At 40.3% G+C, this 16911-nt stretch overlaps 1 protein-coding gene across 1 annotated transcript; it reads right to left on the bottom strand.

The window, feature by feature from the left end:
• Window positions 1–4790: 4790 nt before the first annotated feature.
• On the bottom strand, window positions 4791–8920 carry LOC310934674 (O-acyltransferase like protein-like; the record flags this gene model as incomplete). The annotated part of the gene is made up of 11 exons (XM_083898469.1): window positions 4791–4892; window positions 4981–5123; window positions 5479–5665; window positions 5776–5911; window positions 7042–7143; window positions 7241–7340; window positions 7432–7638; window positions 7922–8028; window positions 8391–8526; window positions 8617–8695; window positions 8807–8920. The coding sequence occupies 11 exons, from the start codon at window positions 8918–8920 to the stop codon at window positions 4791–4793; spliced, it is 1413 nt and encodes a 470-aa protein (XP_083754595.1).
• Window positions 8921–16911: the final 7991 nt, after the last annotated feature.

Here is a 16911-nt window from a genome sequence, read left to right as displayed (position 1 = left end):
AAGTCTCGCCCCCTGTGGTGTAGCGTTGCGCATGACCAAGCCATCAGCAGCAGCAGAAGTTGTCACTTCAGAGAGTGAAGCCATTGGTGAAACAGTTTTGGGTGGAGGTGGCACCTTTTCATCCTCTCTTCGGTGGTACAGTTTCATCATATTGACATGACATACTCTGGTCTGTCGCCGGCGGTCAGGGGTTTTGATGCTGTAGTTTGTATCACTCAGTTTGCTCTCCACCACATAAGGACCTGAAAATCTTGTTGAAAGAGCAGAACCAGGTACAGGTAAAAGAATCAATACTTGGTCTCCTGGTTGAAACAGACAAGCAACTGCTCTCTGATCATGATGTTTTTTCATCTTCCTTTGGGAAGAGGTCAGTGCGTTCCTAGCCAAAGAGCAAGCCAACTGGAGGCGCTCTTTGAGCTTGGCCACATAATCAGGAATGCTTTTTTCTTTTAATTCAGGGCTGACCAAATGCTCTTTAAGGACCTTTAAAGGACCCCTAACCTCACGTCCAAATACTAGTTCAGCTGGACTGAAACCTAGTGATTCCTGGACTGCTTCACGGGCAGCAAACAGAACTAGGGGAACACCCTCATCCCAATCCTTCTGGGAGTCAATACAGTATTTCCTCAGCATGGATTTCATAGTCTGATGAAATCGTTCAAGTGCCCCCTGGCTTTCAGGGTGGTAAGGGCTAGATGTTGTGTGTTTAACACCTAAGGATTTCAGGGCCTGAGCAAACAGCTTAGATTTGAAATTGGTTCCTTGGTCAGTTTGAACCATTTTTGGCAGACCAAACAACGAAAAAAACTTCACCAGGGCTTTGGTGATTACTGGAGCTGTAATTTTTCGCAACGGCACAGCTTCTGGGAACCTGGTGGAAGCGCACATGATGGTTAAGAGAAACTGATTCCCAGCTTTAGTTTTCGGCAGTGGCCCCACACAATCTACTATAACCCTATCGAATGGTTCACCTGTTACTGGAATGGGACAGAGGGGAGCAGGGGGAATGACTTGATTTGGTTTACCAACCACTTGACACACATGACAAGAACGACAGTACTGTACCACATCAGATTTAAGTCCTGGCCAAAAGAAATGTTTAAGGACTCTGTTATAGGTCTTTGTGACCCCCAGGTGTCCTGACCATGAGTGGTCATGAGCTAAGGACAATACCTGGGAACGAAAAACCATAGGCACAACAACCTGATAAACACCCCCCCACTCCCCACTCTCAGAAACCCCACTAGTCCAGCGGCGCATCAACAGGCCGTTATCAAGGACATAGGCTACTCTCTTCTGCCTAGCGGTTTCCTGGCTAACAACTGTGGAGTGGCATTTTAAGAGCGTTAAATCAGCTTGTTGCGCTACAATGAACTCTTCCCTAGTAGCGGGCAAGTCTCCAACTCCTGGACCAGGGAGGGACGATCTTGTATCATCTTGCTGGGCCACAAGTTGATGGTTGGACCCAGTCACCACATCAGGAAGCTGTTCTGAACTCAGAAAAGAATCAGCAAGGTCAATGCCATATCTTTTTGACTGAGCTCTTGTTACCACACAAGCAGGAAAAACCTCAGAAGGTGGTTGTGTGATGCTCACTGACTCTAAATTTAAATCAGGACTGTCCAGTACTTCAGGGACTGGCATTACCTTGCCCCCTGCTAGATCATTACCCACAATAATATCTACACCATGAATGGGCAAAGCAGGGCGCACAGCAACTTTAAAGAACCCATTGATCAAGGAAGAACAAATATGTATGTGATGTAAAGGGACAGATATAAACTTCATCCCAACACCCTGAATGATTGCGCTTGAGTGACAGGATGATTCATGGGACAAAGGTAATATGCCTTCTCTAATAATGGACTGAGAACCTCCTGTGTCGCGCAACATTTTAACTGGCTGCTGATCTTTTGGATCCCCTGTAACTGAAACAAAGCCCTCCAAAATGAAGGGTTTAAAGCAGGGATCAGGGTCACTGGTAGTTTGTGAGTTATCAATTTCAGGAAAGTTACTCTTAATCAGGCCCATGCTTTTCGGCTGGGCCTTGTGAGGCTGCAACTGTTTACGCTTCAGCGATAAACAATCAACAAGAACGTGACCTTTCTTATGGCAGTAGAAACATTCTCGAGTCTCTCGTGGTGGAGACTGAGCATTCTCAAAAGGAGCATAGCCAGGATTAGGTCTCACAGGACCCGATACCGGAATCCTTTCTGGACGGGAGGACACAAACACATTTTTGTGGGTTAAAACAAATTCATCAGCTATGACAGCAGCTTTAGACAAGGTGGTCACTTTTTGCTCATTCAAGAACACTACCAGTTTCTCTGGCAAAGTATTCTTAAAATCCTCCATTAACATTAACTGACGTAGGGACTCAAAATTATTTTTAACCCCACTAGCAGTGCACCATTTATCAAACAGAACCCCCTTTTCTCGTGCAAACTCTACAAAGGTATGTCCACTAGGCTTCTTATGGACCCTGAACTTCTGCCGGTAAGCTTCTGGCACAAGCTCATATGCACGTAATATAGATTCTTTTAGCATGTCATATTTCAGGCTTTCTTCTAAGGAAAGAGATGCTACTACTTCTTGTGCTTTGCCTACCAGCTTGCAGTGAAGCAAGATGGGCCACATGTCTTTAGGCCAATCTAATGCAGTAGCAATTCTCTCAAATGCATTGAAATAGGAGTCAACCTCTGACTCCCGAAATGTTGGCACCAAAGCTACATTTTTACCAACATTGAAAACTTGCTTGGTATGGGTTGCTTGCTTATACGTTTCTGACTGTGGTAATGTAAGGCCAGAAGAAATTCTCTGGGCCTCCACTTCAAGCTGCCGCAATTTAACTTCCTTCTCAGCTTCTATTTCAAGCTTGCGTACTTGTAATCGGAGGTCGTACTCTGCCTTACGCATGTTTTCCTTTTCTTGTGCCTCCAGCTGAAGACGAGCTAGGCGAACTCTGAGTTTGGCATCCATACTGGATCCATGGGATTCTGGGGAGAAAGGCACAAAACGAGGCAAAGTAGGAGGAGCAGCCCCACCTTCAGCCATTTCGGCAGGAGGTGTAGTCAGTGTATCTGCCTCCACATTGTCAGCTTTATAAGACAACATTCTTTCAGTAGAAGGATCATCACCAGAAGACACAGACATTGAGAGTACATTCAGCTCAAGTAACCTCTCCAATACTTTGTTTTTGATCTCCCTTTTAACACCATATTTTTGCACTGGAATATTAAAGTGTGCTGCAATAGCCAGTAAATCATCTTTGCGGCATAAGTCCAGCTTATTAAAGCTTGGATTTTCAACAAAGTCATCTAACTCAAAACCCATGGTCAAATATTTTAACAAAACAATGACTCATCAAACCTCTGGATTGTCTTTTAGCTCAGGAAACAAAAGTATCCCGGACGAGCCCCCATTTGTTACGTTCCTTAGTTCTTTTTCCAGGGGAACAGGAACAGCAACACGACAAACCCAGGAGTCAGACAAGACAAAGTTGATGGGTATTGAAAAATGGTTTTATTTTTTATCTTAAACCCAAACTTAAACTCACAGCTTAGTTTACAAAATGTGGTGGAGGAAAGGAAGGAGGTGGAGTGCCAAAGAAATGAAATCAATAAAACAAAACATGGCCTATTCTAACTCTTAGTCTTTAAACAAAAGAAAACCCTGTCCTCTCTAAAAAAAAGAGTTCAAAACAACTGCCAAAGTACACGGGTGGCAATGCTCCACTGCTGACCTAGTGTATATAGACAAAGTTAACTAGGTGATGACATGTATAGGGTACCCAAACTTACCTAACTTCCTTCCCCACCACACACATTTTACCATCTGCTCAAGATTCTGTCAAGATACCAAATGAGAGAGCGAACTCTTCAGCAGGCTCCATTTTATTGGGCCTCCAGTCAGGTGATTGGACATGGCAGAAGTTCAGGCCAAAGGAGGTGGTGGCTTCATTTAATCTCAGGTGCAGCTTATCCTGATCAGCCACTGGTGGAATGCTAGAGGAGGGAGAGACAAGAGCAAAAAAACAAACAACAATCCTGATGCCCCTGCTGGGCATGTAACAGCATGAAAGAAGATAGAGTCACAACCACGTGTTGTTTGTGTAAGTTGAGGAATACTTATTCAAGGTCAGCAGGTGTGTCAAGGGAACACACCGCACATGAATGACGAGACTCATTTTTCCATATTCCAAAGCATATGGCAGTCTAATTACAAAATAAACTATAATTCAAAGCAAATACTAAGATTAGATTGTTGGACTCTTTATTTGATCAGAGACCTTTTAACACACAAATTCTGTCAGTGAAAACTAAGAAAACTAAAACCCTGGCCAGGAAGATCTGCTGGTTCAGGAGACGGGATCCTTCACGATCACGTCGCGATTCCAGGCTTTTTCAGACCGCTTGCAGAGCCCGAGAATACGATACAACCCAGCGTACTCAGCAGTGACTGAACTGTTTGTTTCAAACTTTAGGGCTTCATAAACAAGGTAATGGCGCAGATACACACCCAAAAAACAGTGTTAATTGGAACTTCCAGTCCATGGGAGGTAGAAATCTGACAGAACCGGACTCAAAGATATGCATCCATCTGCCTTGACCGGTTGGGGTGAAAGGAAATATGAGGTAGGTAAAATGAGGTGGGACAGAAATAGGAAGGCAATTTATACAGTGTTGTGTACGTTATTGAAACCCCATACTGCTGATATTGGTGGTCTGTTTAAAAAAAAATAGACTCTGATATAAAGTGCTGCCAATCTTTTTTTCTGATGTCCACAGTATCTATTTAAAGTTGTATTTTAGGAAGTAGGGCTTCTCAACCAGCACAGTCAGCGCGTAGCCAACCAACAGTGACGGCACTAAGCGGCCAAAGTACAGGATCATCTACCAAGAGAGGATGGAGACATTCATTAAAACACCACAGATGAACACATGAAATCACTTAATGTCATTGACTGTTTAAAGCACTTACGAAGTTAAAGACTGTGAAGTGAAATTTGGTTTCTTGCACTCCATCATGCATGACTATTAAAATAGGATGGAACAGATAGACAGCAAAACTAATGTTGGAAATTGGAATCCAGAAACCCAGTGACAAGACGCTCTTGATTAAACCTGCAGCATAAAAATATAAAAAAATAAAATTATATCAAACACAGACTTCTGAAATTGAGGGCTTTTACCTCCAACACGAGTCACATAACTCAGAAATGTGCATTCGTCCAATGTATTTGCTCTCATTTGTACCATTTATTCAGCTATACAAATGTAGTAATGTAATGTTAAACTGCAAGTTGAGCTCAAAATTAAAATACTACTTTGGTATTTTATTCAATTGCATTTTGTGCATATGATATTTTATTATTTTTTACCTAGAAAGACCTCATTGGGATTGAAAATGTCTTACAATAGGGCCAAGACAGGCAGCAGCAGTGTGCTGTTTAGACTCTGGAACATTTCTATAATTTACCTCCATATCCCTCCTCACAGGCAACAATGATCCAGATGACAGCCAAAGCCCAGGCTGTTCTGTGCAGTCCCTGATACAGGGCATGTGGCACAGATGGGTAGTCTGGGGTCTCCTTGAGGACAAAGGCCAGACCAAACACCACTGCCATGAGGAAAAAACTGCATAACCAACCAAGTGCTGCCTGCCACTGCCAGCAAAAGCAACAGTGAGTACATAAACATCATGTGTTCAATGTCTGGTTCAGATTTTTGCTGAAAGACTTTCATGTACTGTATGAAAGTCTGAAATCATTCTTACCTTTTTCTTTATGAGCTGATCTTTTTTTGTCACAAAGTGTATTCCAGTCAGGATCCCAAGTAAATATGGGCCATATCTTGTATAAGGTTTATCATAGTACTGCGTCCAATATAGTACCATCATTTGTACTTTTTCCCTGCGAAACATTTCATTGTATTTTAATATGCAGTGACAACAGATCTATCTATCTATCTATATATATATATATATATCTATATATTAATCTCTTCCCAAAATGTCTGTAATAGCACCAGACCACAATCCTTGAATCTTACGGTGAAGGTAGTGAATAGACCTGCAGGTGCATTAGTGCTGTTAAAATAGCACCAGCAGCAGTGGTGAGTAGCATCAAACCTCCTACCACAGCTGCAAACACACCTTTGTTCCTGATAAACACAAAGAAGATGTGTGAGATTACATGTGTACATTTGCCAATGTGTGTAACTCTTTTATGATGGCACATTTAAATGATTTTTTGGAGCAATATGAAAGACATTGAACTTACAGTTTGTGAAGATAGAGCAATACGGGAGTGGTGGCATAAAACTGGAAGTCTATACCCAAGTACCATGTCCCAGGTAAACACTGGAGAGAGAATTGGAAATCATACTTAGGTCAAATACAAGGTCAATACATGTAGACATATAATCTGTGTCAAAAATATAACCAGAACAACTATATTGTAGTAGTGAAACTTACCATGTCTTTAAAATGTATAAGATTGTTGATGAACAGAAGATTAGACCACCAATTTCTCTTACAATTGTCTATTTCTGTCCCAAATGTCACGTACGGTCCCAAATTGACCGAAGAGTACACACCGACATATAGACACAGACAGAACATATGCAGTGGCTGAACCCTGTTTTGAAGTAAAGACAAAGAGAAAGTTTAGAATTTGCGCTGATAATGTGACTTGAACATCACATTTAGTTCCATTTTGGCCCTGAAACTGCATGTTTTTGGACTGTGGGAGGAAACCAGAGAACCTGGAGAAAATCTGTGCACGCACAGGAAGAACATGCAAACTCGAACAAGAAGACCCACGAACCCGGGTCTGCTTGCTGCAAAGGAAAGAGGGCTCACTACGACACCAACCGTGTAAATCAACAGCAGATCAGGGTCCACAAAAAGGAAAGTGAACCAGTACTTCCTCGCTCAACAAAGACAGAGCACGCTGGGCAGCCCTTGGAACAGGCATAGGTGGGTGTGTCTGTCAGGTACTGTAGATCTTTGTGAAGTAATGAATAAAAACACATAAAACACCTCATAATCCTGTTGTAGAAGTAGCTGCCCACCAGAGAGACACTCAGTTTGCCCTCTGCCCTGTTGATGGAGCCTAACAGAGACTTGGCACTAAGCATACCGCTGAAACACAAAAGTGCAAAGTTGCAAGTTAGATAACCATTAAAACAATAACAATAATAATCATTAATATTATTATAACACATGGTTTTACGCTCACCCAAGCACTAAGAAGGTGTCTACAGCCAGATAGAATGGTCCACTCGTGATAATATGAAAAGGGCTGCTTGTTATATATTCATACCATTCTTTAACATTATCTGCAACACATATAACCACCTTAGATGAATAAAGAAGTAATGGAAATGACGTGCAGTCTAAATAAGCATTCATTAGTAAACCTTGACATACCCAAGTTATTCGTAGTAGTGAGTTGGCTATTGTGGCCACATATGATCCATAACAGGGAGAGAGCACGGATTCCATTCAGGGAGGAGTATCCTCCTCCTGGGATTGACGAGACTGTGCTGAAGACACCACGGCAGGTATTCTGAAGAGAAAATGCCTGCAGCCACCACTCCAGACAGTGTCGTGGAAAACAGACGGGTGTGTGTTTATCTATAAAGATTAAAAAAAGGTGTCACTACTGCAATAGTAGTGAATTTTTGTACAATTGCCTTCATATGTTGTCTCAAAATGTAGCAACTGGTCTGTGCTTGTATTTAGAGTTACTTTTTGTACAATATGATGAATTCAGACCATTTTGCAGAGCAATCACTTGCACCAAACTTTTAATAAATACTGTACGTACTAAACTCCTCTGAAGTACTTTGGTTCATTTCACTGCTGCAGGAGTCATTGGACTTCAAACCCCCATAAGGGTTTAGTCCAGTGTTTGTACAGCATGCCTCTGGAGATGGACTGACATCCTTGTTCCTTTGCCACCTTATCAAAGCAGTGAACATGGTAGCTACTAGAGGAATTGCAACCATTAAGCCACACACAAACCTGCAAAAGAAGAGGTATAAGTATATCAGGTATGTATGTTCGGTGATTATCCAAGTGCTCACATGTATGAATTTGTGAGTAAAAGTGAAGTGTTTTGCAATTATATCCATTGTGTTCTCTTCTCTTAAGGAGAGGAACCTCCTTAGGAATAAGAAAAAATCTTCACAAAAAAAAAAACGAATTAGTGTCGCCTTAATGCACCTGCGGGGGAGCAGGGTAACCTCGTTTTATTGTCACTTAACCTGGTTGTTGATTCAGAAGTGTTTACAGTGTCACCCTCTCTTTCCTCACATTTTCCATTTCAACATGCAGTTCAGTGCACAGTTTCAAAACAGTGGGTTAAAAAAATGTTATATACTGACAGACAGGCCACATATCCATGATACGATGCATCTGGAGCGATGTTGTTGGGCAAACATCGTATCCTGGTCATCTCCTGAATGGACTGATTGACCAGTATTGGTGAAATATGCCATGTCTGACTATCTTGAAGTCTCTCTGTTAAGAAATTTGACCCAAGTCATATTTAAGACAAATCGTATATAGGACTGAATGCATTGAGAACAATGGAAATATAAAATCACCAACCATGCAGCTGAAGAAAATGTACGTCCTCTTCACTGCAGGAGTCAGGGACACAAACACCCACAACATACTGGACAGCTCCCTTTTGATAGTGAAAACATCTTTATCAAAATCAAGTTTTCTCACCTTGTATTTAGATGCTAAGACTACATTATATTTTCTATTATTGGGTTGTTATTATTATAATTTTTACCTGCGAAAGAAATGCCTGGCAGTACTGTCCAGAGAAAGTAGGACCATGGGCAGATTGACACTGCTCCAGCAAACCAGTTTGGTTCTTGGCACCTTCTGTAACATTGCCACCCATCTTTCCAGATGCACTCTGCACTGATGGATATGAATACCAAATTGTCATGTTAGCAAAAAGGTACATTAATTGTTCATTTTCCAGCGAGTAGACATGAAGATGGTGTCATCAAGTACCTTCACCTGAACAGTAATACTTCCCCTGTTGCTACAACTGGCAACTATTCAGTGTTCTACAAAAGGGAAATAAAAATCCAATAAACCAAAAGACCAATTAGCAGTGTTGTAATTGTACTTGTGTGCAAAATTCACATGTCTGTACTTTACTTTGCTACTTTGTAGCACATTTTACTCCTCTACATTTCCCCTAACTATCTTTGTTACTACCAAATAAAACCAGTTGGTAATGGTCTGTATTTATAAAGCACTTTTCTAGTCTTGTTACACTACAGTTTCGCCATTCACATGCTTCAACATTTCTTCATACAGGTTAAGTGTCTTGCTCAAGGACACATAGACTAGCAGTGCCAGGATTTGAACCCACAGCCTTCCAGTTGAAAGACAACTGACCCTACTCCTGACACATTTAAGTACATTTTAAATCAGAAAAATACTTACTTTTTGACACTTATGTACCATAAAGTACATAATAAGATTTGTCATTTACTGTACTTAAGTATTTCAATTCTGTTTAGGGCCCAAAAAGAAGAAATATGTTCATGCTATGTATCTTTTTCAGGTTATCTGAAGTATGTTATTCATCATAACAAAGACAAATAAGCGTTCTCATAAAGCAGCACCACTTACTGAAAACAGCATATTTCTTGGGTGTCTCCTGGTTGATTTCCCGGAGAAAAATGTTGGTGTCCTCCTCACATCTTTGAGACACATTCAAGGCCTGTGTATTCTCCAGCCCCAAACTAGTCCCTGCAAACAGCAAGAACCAAACCAAACCCAGCTCCATTTCAGGACTGACTAAAGGCCACATTATACTTCTCCGACTGCGTATGCGTTATCCGTCTGCGTCACCACGGAGACGCCTCGAGCATTTATACTTCTGCGTCGTGGTGACGGACACTCGCTGCAATTTCCCGCCCGATCAGTAGGGGTCGCTGCGCAAGGTTGTTGTGCTTCTGGCTACAGTGAGCAATGGCGTCCGAGAAAGAAAGAGAGAGAAAGACTGTTGTTGTTGAAAAAGTGGCCGTTTCTCACTTTTCTGTGTCACGGAACGCAGTTTTAAGATAATTTGAGGCGAGAAATTGGCCATTTAGAGTCTAAACATGTGCTGTGTGTGTTAAGATATGACGTATTTATAGTTCGGCAGCGGCGTTATCGGCGGGGATCAGCTCCGCCTCTGTCAGATTCATGTGACATAGGAACGAGGACACAAAAGAGGGAAGGAGAGTGAAAGATTACATTGGCAGTAGTAAACTGTTAAAACAAATATTGACATTGGTTGTTTGTATTGAAGATGCTGGTCTGCAGCCACTTCTATTATGTGTTGAAGACATCAAGGCAAGGCAAGTGTATTTGTATAGCACATTTCAACAACAAGGTAATTCAAAGAGCAAAGAGTAGGCAATTCCAGGAGTGGTAGGAAACCCGCGGAGACTCTGTGTTCTTCTCACGGCAGGAGACGTGGAGACCTGAAGACGGAGATTGAGATGAGTACTGGAAACGTCAGGAATTCTAGTAGCGAAGTAGAGAAGCATTTACCAGCTAAGCGAAAACGTGGAACTGACACCAGAGAGACGCGAAGTCCCGCCTTATATGCCCGGATGATCGCTGATCAGACGCAGCTGGGCAGGAGCTAAAATGTGGATCGTGACACCCCCCTCACTGTCCATTTTTTAAAACTCATCTTAAAACCCATTTTTATTCTTCTGCATTCAACTCAGCATGAGACTCTGCTCTTGTTTTAGTGTTTTATTGTTTTCATTGTTTAAACATTTTTATTGTTTTTATTCTGTCTCCTATGTTTTATGTGCCATGTTTTATTTATTGTATTGTTAAAGCACTTTGTCCCAGCTATAGCTGCCTAAAGCGCTCTATAAATAAAGTTGAGTTGAGTTGAGTCATTTGACTGCAAGCACTCCTCAAACTGCTTTAGTAGTAACTAGAAATTGTCCTCAACAAGTTCCACCAGGTCTTCCTCTTGTCCTATGGATGTCTCAATTCAACTATGAGCTACACTGCCCCCTCACAATATGCTGTGGTACTGCTCCATATTGTCTGTTCTGTCCATATCCACAAGGCCAAATTAGCTTTGAGGTTACATTTAAAATTGACCCAGGTTTGCAATTAAGTTTCTGATGTGTCGAGCACTCATTGCCCATCCACTTAAGTTTGGTTCCCAGAGTTGAGATGACCCACATGTCCCCCTTTTGAAAAGTTCTGCTGTCAGCCTTTATGAAAAGCAGACTCTTCTTCATAAGCTCACTATCCACCTCTCCTCTCTCTCATTAGCAGTTCTCCCTGGTGCCTGAAGAAGCTGCTGTTGGGAGCTCAGACTATTGATTATGGAATTGGTTCAACAGCACATTTCCAGCGCAGGTCCAACAGCCCACATGCCTCGGCCGTTCTCTGCAGCTCGCAGGCAGACAGTATTTGTCGGTCTACATTTAATGTACATTCTCTTCTTTTCCTCATTAGTGCGGTTTACAGGTAGTTAATAAACCATCAGCAGCAACAGAATTTCATTTCAAAAACTTAATGCAAGTTTTAGCTTGTCATTTAGCTAAAGAAGTGTAGGGAGAGAACTCTGATTTAGATCTTGATGAAAATTTTGCAGATGTTTTGAGTAAAAATAGTACAGCGCCTTCAAATATAGTCAGTAACTGATTATACCCACAATTTACTAGCAAGTTATCTAAGAGGAAAACTTCCAAGTGCTTTTTTTTCCTTCAGATGTGAGGTTTACACTAAGATATCTGACCTGCAAAGATTTGGGATCTTTTTAAATAAATTGTACTGTGTCGCTCTTGTGTTGCTTGTATCTGAAGTTGCAGTAATGGCAATATCACCAGGCGTGAGGCTGGTTCTTTTTTACTGTTCATAAAGTGAAATAGAAAACTGTCAGATTATGGTTTCATATCTTTTGACAATGGAGCTACAATGTCGTTTACATATTTGACAGATTTAAGTTATTTTTCCGATTATGAAAACCCCCACACATCACGAATTGCCTGTCAAACATTTTCCACCACATTTGAAAAAAAATCATAGAATCTGAGACTGTAGATATATTTCCTTCTGGAAAACAATGCAAAACAAAAGTAAAAAAAACAAATGCTTCGTTCATGCAACCATTGCTCGTTATCTACAATAATAAAACAATGTATATTTGATTGTGTAAGTCTCCAATGCTGTTAATGTTAACCTGCTAATGTGATGTTGGAAATTTTAGCAAGCAAGATATATCAGAACCTACATGGTACAAGTTTATGTTTATTTACCAATGAGGGGAGTTATCTAATACAAATTATATATGTAAGAACATGCTAATTACGTGGAAACAAACAAGGATTCCTTTTACAGTTTCACTTTACTTACTGAGAAAATGATCATGTATTGTATAGTAATACATCTGAACCTACATGTTTGTAAAAGTTTGTGCTTATTCAATGGCAAAGGTATCTACATTTTCATTTACCGTACATTTAAGAGGGAAATGCTAACCTGCTTATTACCAGTGGTCATTTTCCAATGCAGCACTGTATGAGTCACTTTTATTTTATTTTTATTTTTATTGTCTGTATTGCTCTTAATCTGTGCAGCACTTTGGTCAACTCCGTATTTCCACTGTAGATTCACTGTATTTACCCACTTATCACCAGTAGTTAGTACCAATAAAGCTTTAAAATTTACTGGGTAATTACCCAGTATTTTGGCCATTGTTCTTACATTCTTATTACAAGTTAATACCTGGTAACACATTTTTGTTACCATGTTTTTACTGGGTAAATGGCTAGTAAGACTGACGTTACCTGCTTATTACCAGCTTATAACCCAATAATACACTAAAATTTACCATATAGTTACCAGGTAATACCCAGCATTTTAGCCATAGTTTCATTGTACTTACCTTGTTATTATCAGCAGTATATACACACTAACACACAACAATTTACTATATAGTTAGTATTTTGGCCGTAGTTACGTTGTATTTACTTTCCTTTTACCATTGGAAATAACCTAGTAACACTTTTGTGTTACCATGAATTTACCAGGTAAATACCTCTTAAAACTTTATAAATATGGCAGGATGAATTAATTAATGATGAAACATGTCCTTGTAATGAATGGCAATACCTACATAATAAAGTACATAAAAACAGTTTTATTCCTGGTTAAATAAGAAAGAAAGATGATTCAACTAGAAATCATGAACTAAACAAGTGAGTGGGTGCTCTGGCCCCACAGAATGAAAAAAAGATAAGCATTTTTATTTTTCAATAAAGCATTAAAGCTGCTTTGATTTATGAATTATGAATGTGAACGCTGTTTCAAACATTTTCTTCAGGTTTGTACTAAACCTTGATTTCCAGTTTTTAAAGTTGCATGTGTTTATGAAGTGCATTGAGTTCAGCTGTCAGTTGCCAAGTTTTCACTTTGCTCGCTCTCTCATTCTGCGCTAACAGTGTGTGTGTGTGTGTGTGTGTGTGTGTGTGTGTGTGTGTGTGTGTGTGTGTGTGTGTGTGTGTGTGTGTGTGTGTGTGTGCTCCAGCTGCTGTCGCCACACATGACAAATGTGCAGCACAGGATCCCATTAAACAGCTTATTTTTCCCATTTAATATTTAATGCTCTCATGTGGGAGCAGAAATGTTCCATTATTAATCGGGAGGCCAAACACAAAGGCAGAAAGTCCAGTGTGGTGTCCATAATGCATGATGATGATCACTTTGTTCTGCCATTTTTATTTATTTATTTATTAATTTTTAATCTCCATCATTTTGAAATCACAGCAGAAACTGAATATGATGATGTGCTTGTGTTTAAAATAATAATAAAAAAGCAGATTGTGGTTTAATCATTTGTTCGTTTTACTGAGTCGTGTGTTTTAAAGGAGCATCTGTTATGAGTTTACTCCCCTGAAAAATTCACTTGACAGGAAATGTGTGGTAATTTGTTTGAATAAAGGGGAAAACATTACTTTTAATCAGCCATCACAAGTTCCCGTGTGTCTAATTTGTGTTTCTAAACTTAGACAACAACAACCTTCATCCTCAACCTCATGCTTTCAGTATAAATTAACATGTTTTCTTACTTTATTGTTGAGTCTGTGATTAAGTTGCTGAGTATAGGGTTGAGTTTTACAGAAATCACAGTGACACGGACAGAAACTTTGTTGAAAGTTTCTCTTTAGGCCTCAGTGTTGTTACATCACAAGAGGATCAAACAATCAGAAGGTTATATGTAGTGGCCAGCCCATGGCCAAGAAAAAAGGAATTTGGCTTAAAACTGGAAGGTTGCAGGTTCAATCCAGGGACAGGCCAAGGGCTGGGGTGCCCCCTGAAGGCACCCAAACCCAGAATGTTTTTTTTTTCCCAATTAGTCAAAATAGAAAATGCACCTGCAAAACAAAGCTATAGTGACTCAACTCTCTGACATTTCAATGAACGAAAACTGCTGCTAAAAAAACAACAATATTGGATTTCCGGAATGCAGTGAGCGGAGTAGACGTGTGAGCGGCTCGCTCCCACAACTAATATTTTCATTTACCTGTTATGCTAGCTTTTGTCAGTATATTCTTATACAAGTGTGTTATTTTTATTTTTTTTAATTATTATTATTATTTTATGGTGAAGTTCATTAGGAGGAAAGTACCACATGCTAATAGGGATGTTTTAGAGCACCCGGGTTTCACAGGTAACAACCTGTCTTCAGCGAACACCCCCCTTGTTTTCCACTATTTTGGTTTAGTCCAGCCCAGTGGGTTGTTGTCGCTCCGTGGCTCATGAGAGACAGACAGATTAGCGTTGCCATTAATTTGACGTGGATTTTAAACTTTTCATTTGAGGCTACAGTCAGTCCTCCCGTCACATCCATGTCAAAGACATCAGCAGTGTGGCAGCATTTTTCAAAAGTAGATGACGGTAAAAAAAAGTGGAACGCAAACTTTACAAGCAACAGTTTGCTTTTCACAGCTCTACTACAAACATCGCATATCATTTAAAAACAGTAAGCTAAGGTTGCTCCGTCCATTTTGAGTATGAACATATCAGAATTATTAGCATATTTCAATGTTTTGGTTTAATAATCGTTGATTGGTTTTATAATTGCAGACGCACCTGCCCGCAACAGTGGCAGCGTCCAGTGGTCTATTTGTGTCTCAGCCGTGAAGCTGCAGCAGTGGTTGCAGGTCTTTTCAAATTAAAATAGCCGCAATCGCAAAGCAACCACCACCCCCGCCCCGATGAGTCGATCTTTAGTCGAAATTTCAGGGCTTTAATCGACCAAGAGTTTCTTTGGTTGATTATAGCCCTACCATTTTCAGTATTATACTACAGTGTACCATACAGGTAGGGCTAAGGGCAAAGTTGATGAAAGCCATTCTGCGATGTCATCTGCTAACACTGAGATTGCGGAGATTACCGTTCTACTGGAAGAACACAGGCGTGCGCTTGCTGCTGACTTCAAGTCATCGTCTGATTCGTTGAGCTCTACATTGGACACCCTGCTCACAAAGGTCACTGATCATGGGCAACGCATTTCCTCGTTGGAGAACAATGCCACCGAAACTGACCACCGCATCCAACAACTGGAGACTTCATGCTCTGCCATGCTGCGTGACAACGAGTCTCTTAGGGCCAAGGTCGCTGAGCTAGAGGGTCACAGCAGACGACAGAATATAAGGATTATCGGCCTATACCTGAGAACATAATGACACACAATGAACACAATGTCTGATGGGATATGAGAGCATGACTTCGGTTGGTAATGTTGGAAATGTAAGGACGGATTAAGTTGTGTATGTAAATGATGAACTGTGACGTGAAACGGTACTGCTCAAAAAGATGAGCGGTAAAAAAAGATGTCTGGAAATGCAAGAACATCTATGTGCGGTCTAATAATCATCTCCCGATTACTATTTAATTCTCTGCGCAGTAATGCTGCACCTTCATCCACGGGATCATTCTCAAAAGGACATGTCATGGTAGTGAAATAGTCGCCACCTAATATACAGCAGAACTATACTACACCAAAACTCACCTGCTGGCTGAATGAATGAGGAAATAAAATACTGTGTGTCTGAAAGAGGGTGGAGACAGAGAGAAACTCAAGGTTTCATGAGAAAAACCTGGTCCCGACCAGGTGAGGTTCATAGAGTATGTTACCATGGTAACTGACCGAGAGCTTAAGTTACCTCTCTCTGTAAAACAGGCTACAGTTACTCCTCTTTCTCTGGTTTGACTTGCCTCCCTTTGTGAAAGGGAAAACTCAGAGTTTCCCTCATTTCAGGGTTAACAGACAGAGAGTTTTCACTAAACCTGCTTTGTGAAACGGAGCCCTGGTATACATTCATGTAACATGACCACATAATGACTACCCGAGCACAATATGCTCAACCACACACACAAAATTACATACACAAAACATCAATAATTTGGAACATCTCCTGCTTGCATAAAAAAAAATCAAGACAAAGCTTTAGAATCTTAGATCAACTAAATCTTATGACGCCACAGTCACATACTTAAATACCCATCAATCACCAGTTACTTTTAATGAGGATGCACACATTTATAGTGAGAATGAGCTCAAATATATTGTACAAGTGGAACGGAGCTAAAATACATGTATATGTAAAAAGTATGGTAGAGTAAGGTATTTAGTTGTATTACAAGGTGATGATCTTTCTTCTGTAATCACAAGGCCAAATGGCCAACATGTAAAAATAAAAACTCTATATATAATTTTATATAACACTTTTATTTGTTTAATTAGCAGTGGAAGTTAAATTCAATTCATATTTTAAAAAAAATAAAAAAATCCACCCTAAACATCAATGTAAGAGAAATAACATTTAACAGCTAAGAGGAAATTTACAC

Source organism: Microchirus variegatus (genome assembly GCF_963457635.1).
Source record: "Microchirus variegatus genome assembly, chromosome: 12".
Lineage (NCBI taxonomy): Eukaryota > Metazoa > Chordata > Actinopteri > Pleuronectiformes > Soleidae > Microchirus > Microchirus variegatus.
Note: the sequence above shows the minus strand (reverse complement) of the source record. Positions and strands in the feature narration are given on the sequence as shown.